Raw genomic sequence first — 900 nt, forward strand, 5'->3', positions numbered from 1 at the left:
TCTTCCCGTTGCTCGACTGACACTTAACGTCAACGAAATCGCTGTGTCTAAGAACGTACGAGTCGTCAGACTCGATGGGAGGCATATACGACACATAATAATCGTCATCTCTGAGAATCTCTATAAAAATAATTATAGAAAATCATGCTAATCGCAGGGGACATTCGTACCAATATCGTCGAGCTTACCACTGAAGAAACAAGTTATGGACACGTGAATTTTTTTCGCTTTGCTACTAATGACTAGCCTCGATCCACTGAGAACCACCCAGTCTTCTGGTGTACATTGCAAGGGTGGAACGTCGTGAATAAATTTCGTAATCTCTGGATTGGAAACGTCCAACTGTGGCAATTTACAAGCTACAATTCCTTCCCTAAAAGAACAAATCTTTTCACTCGTCGTACATAAAATACGATCTGTTTGTTAAGAGATTAATACGTACCCAATGGGAGGCTGTTTAGACTCTTTGATCAGCTGTGACATACCCAGTCTGCAATTGACGTTATAAATTTATAATTATAAACGTTGCGTGATGAAATTAAATTATTTCCAAGTCACTTACAATTTATTCAAGTTCGACACTTCATCGTCGAAGCCCAGTTCTGAACGAAACACTTGAACAACACAGAATAGCAACAGTATAAACAATGCTGTTATGATCAAACGTCGAAAATAACATGACATAATCCTCATCGTTATTCAGTTTGTCATACCTAGAAAAACGTAATTAACACATTTATCTGTAAATTCAAAATCGGACGTCTAAATGTTAAAATTAAATAAAATCCTGGAGGAATGATATCTCGGGGGCGTAGCATTTCTATCGCGTCGTACGAGATGCGGATCTCACCTGCTTCTCCGGTTTACAGTTACACAGCATACAGCAGACTAGCAGTAGTT

The 900-nt window shown here is 38.8% G+C and overlaps 1 protein-coding gene across 3 annotated transcripts in view; it reads right to left on the bottom strand.

The window, feature by feature from the left end:
* The window catches only part of LOC108628160 (uncharacterized), an 8,397-nt gene extending 7,497 nt beyond the window's left edge, over positions 1-900 (bottom strand). The window contains exons 1-5 of one of the 3 annotated variants that reach the window (XM_026816278.1): positions 851-900; positions 563-614; positions 443-490; positions 189-373; positions 2-120 (exon numbers count right to left, since the gene is read on the bottom strand). In XM_026816278.1, the coding sequence (XP_026672079.1) occupies positions 2-120; positions 189-373; positions 443-483 (345 nt within the window). In that variant the 5' untranslated portion in view covers positions 484-490; positions 563-614; positions 851-900. Of the gene's footprint in view, position 1; positions 121-188; positions 374-442; positions 491-562; positions 818-850 lie in introns of those variants that run through there. The other 2 variants (XM_026816277.1, XM_026816279.1) reach the window with 2 other exon arrangements.

The sequence above is a fragment of the Ceratina calcarata genome, unplaced genomic scaffold (assembly GCF_001652005.2).
Source record: "Ceratina calcarata isolate Rehan_Ccalc_2016 unplaced genomic scaffold, ASM165200v1 scaffold505.2, whole genome shotgun sequence".
NCBI lineage: Eukaryota > Metazoa > Arthropoda > Insecta > Hymenoptera > Apidae > Ceratina > Ceratina calcarata.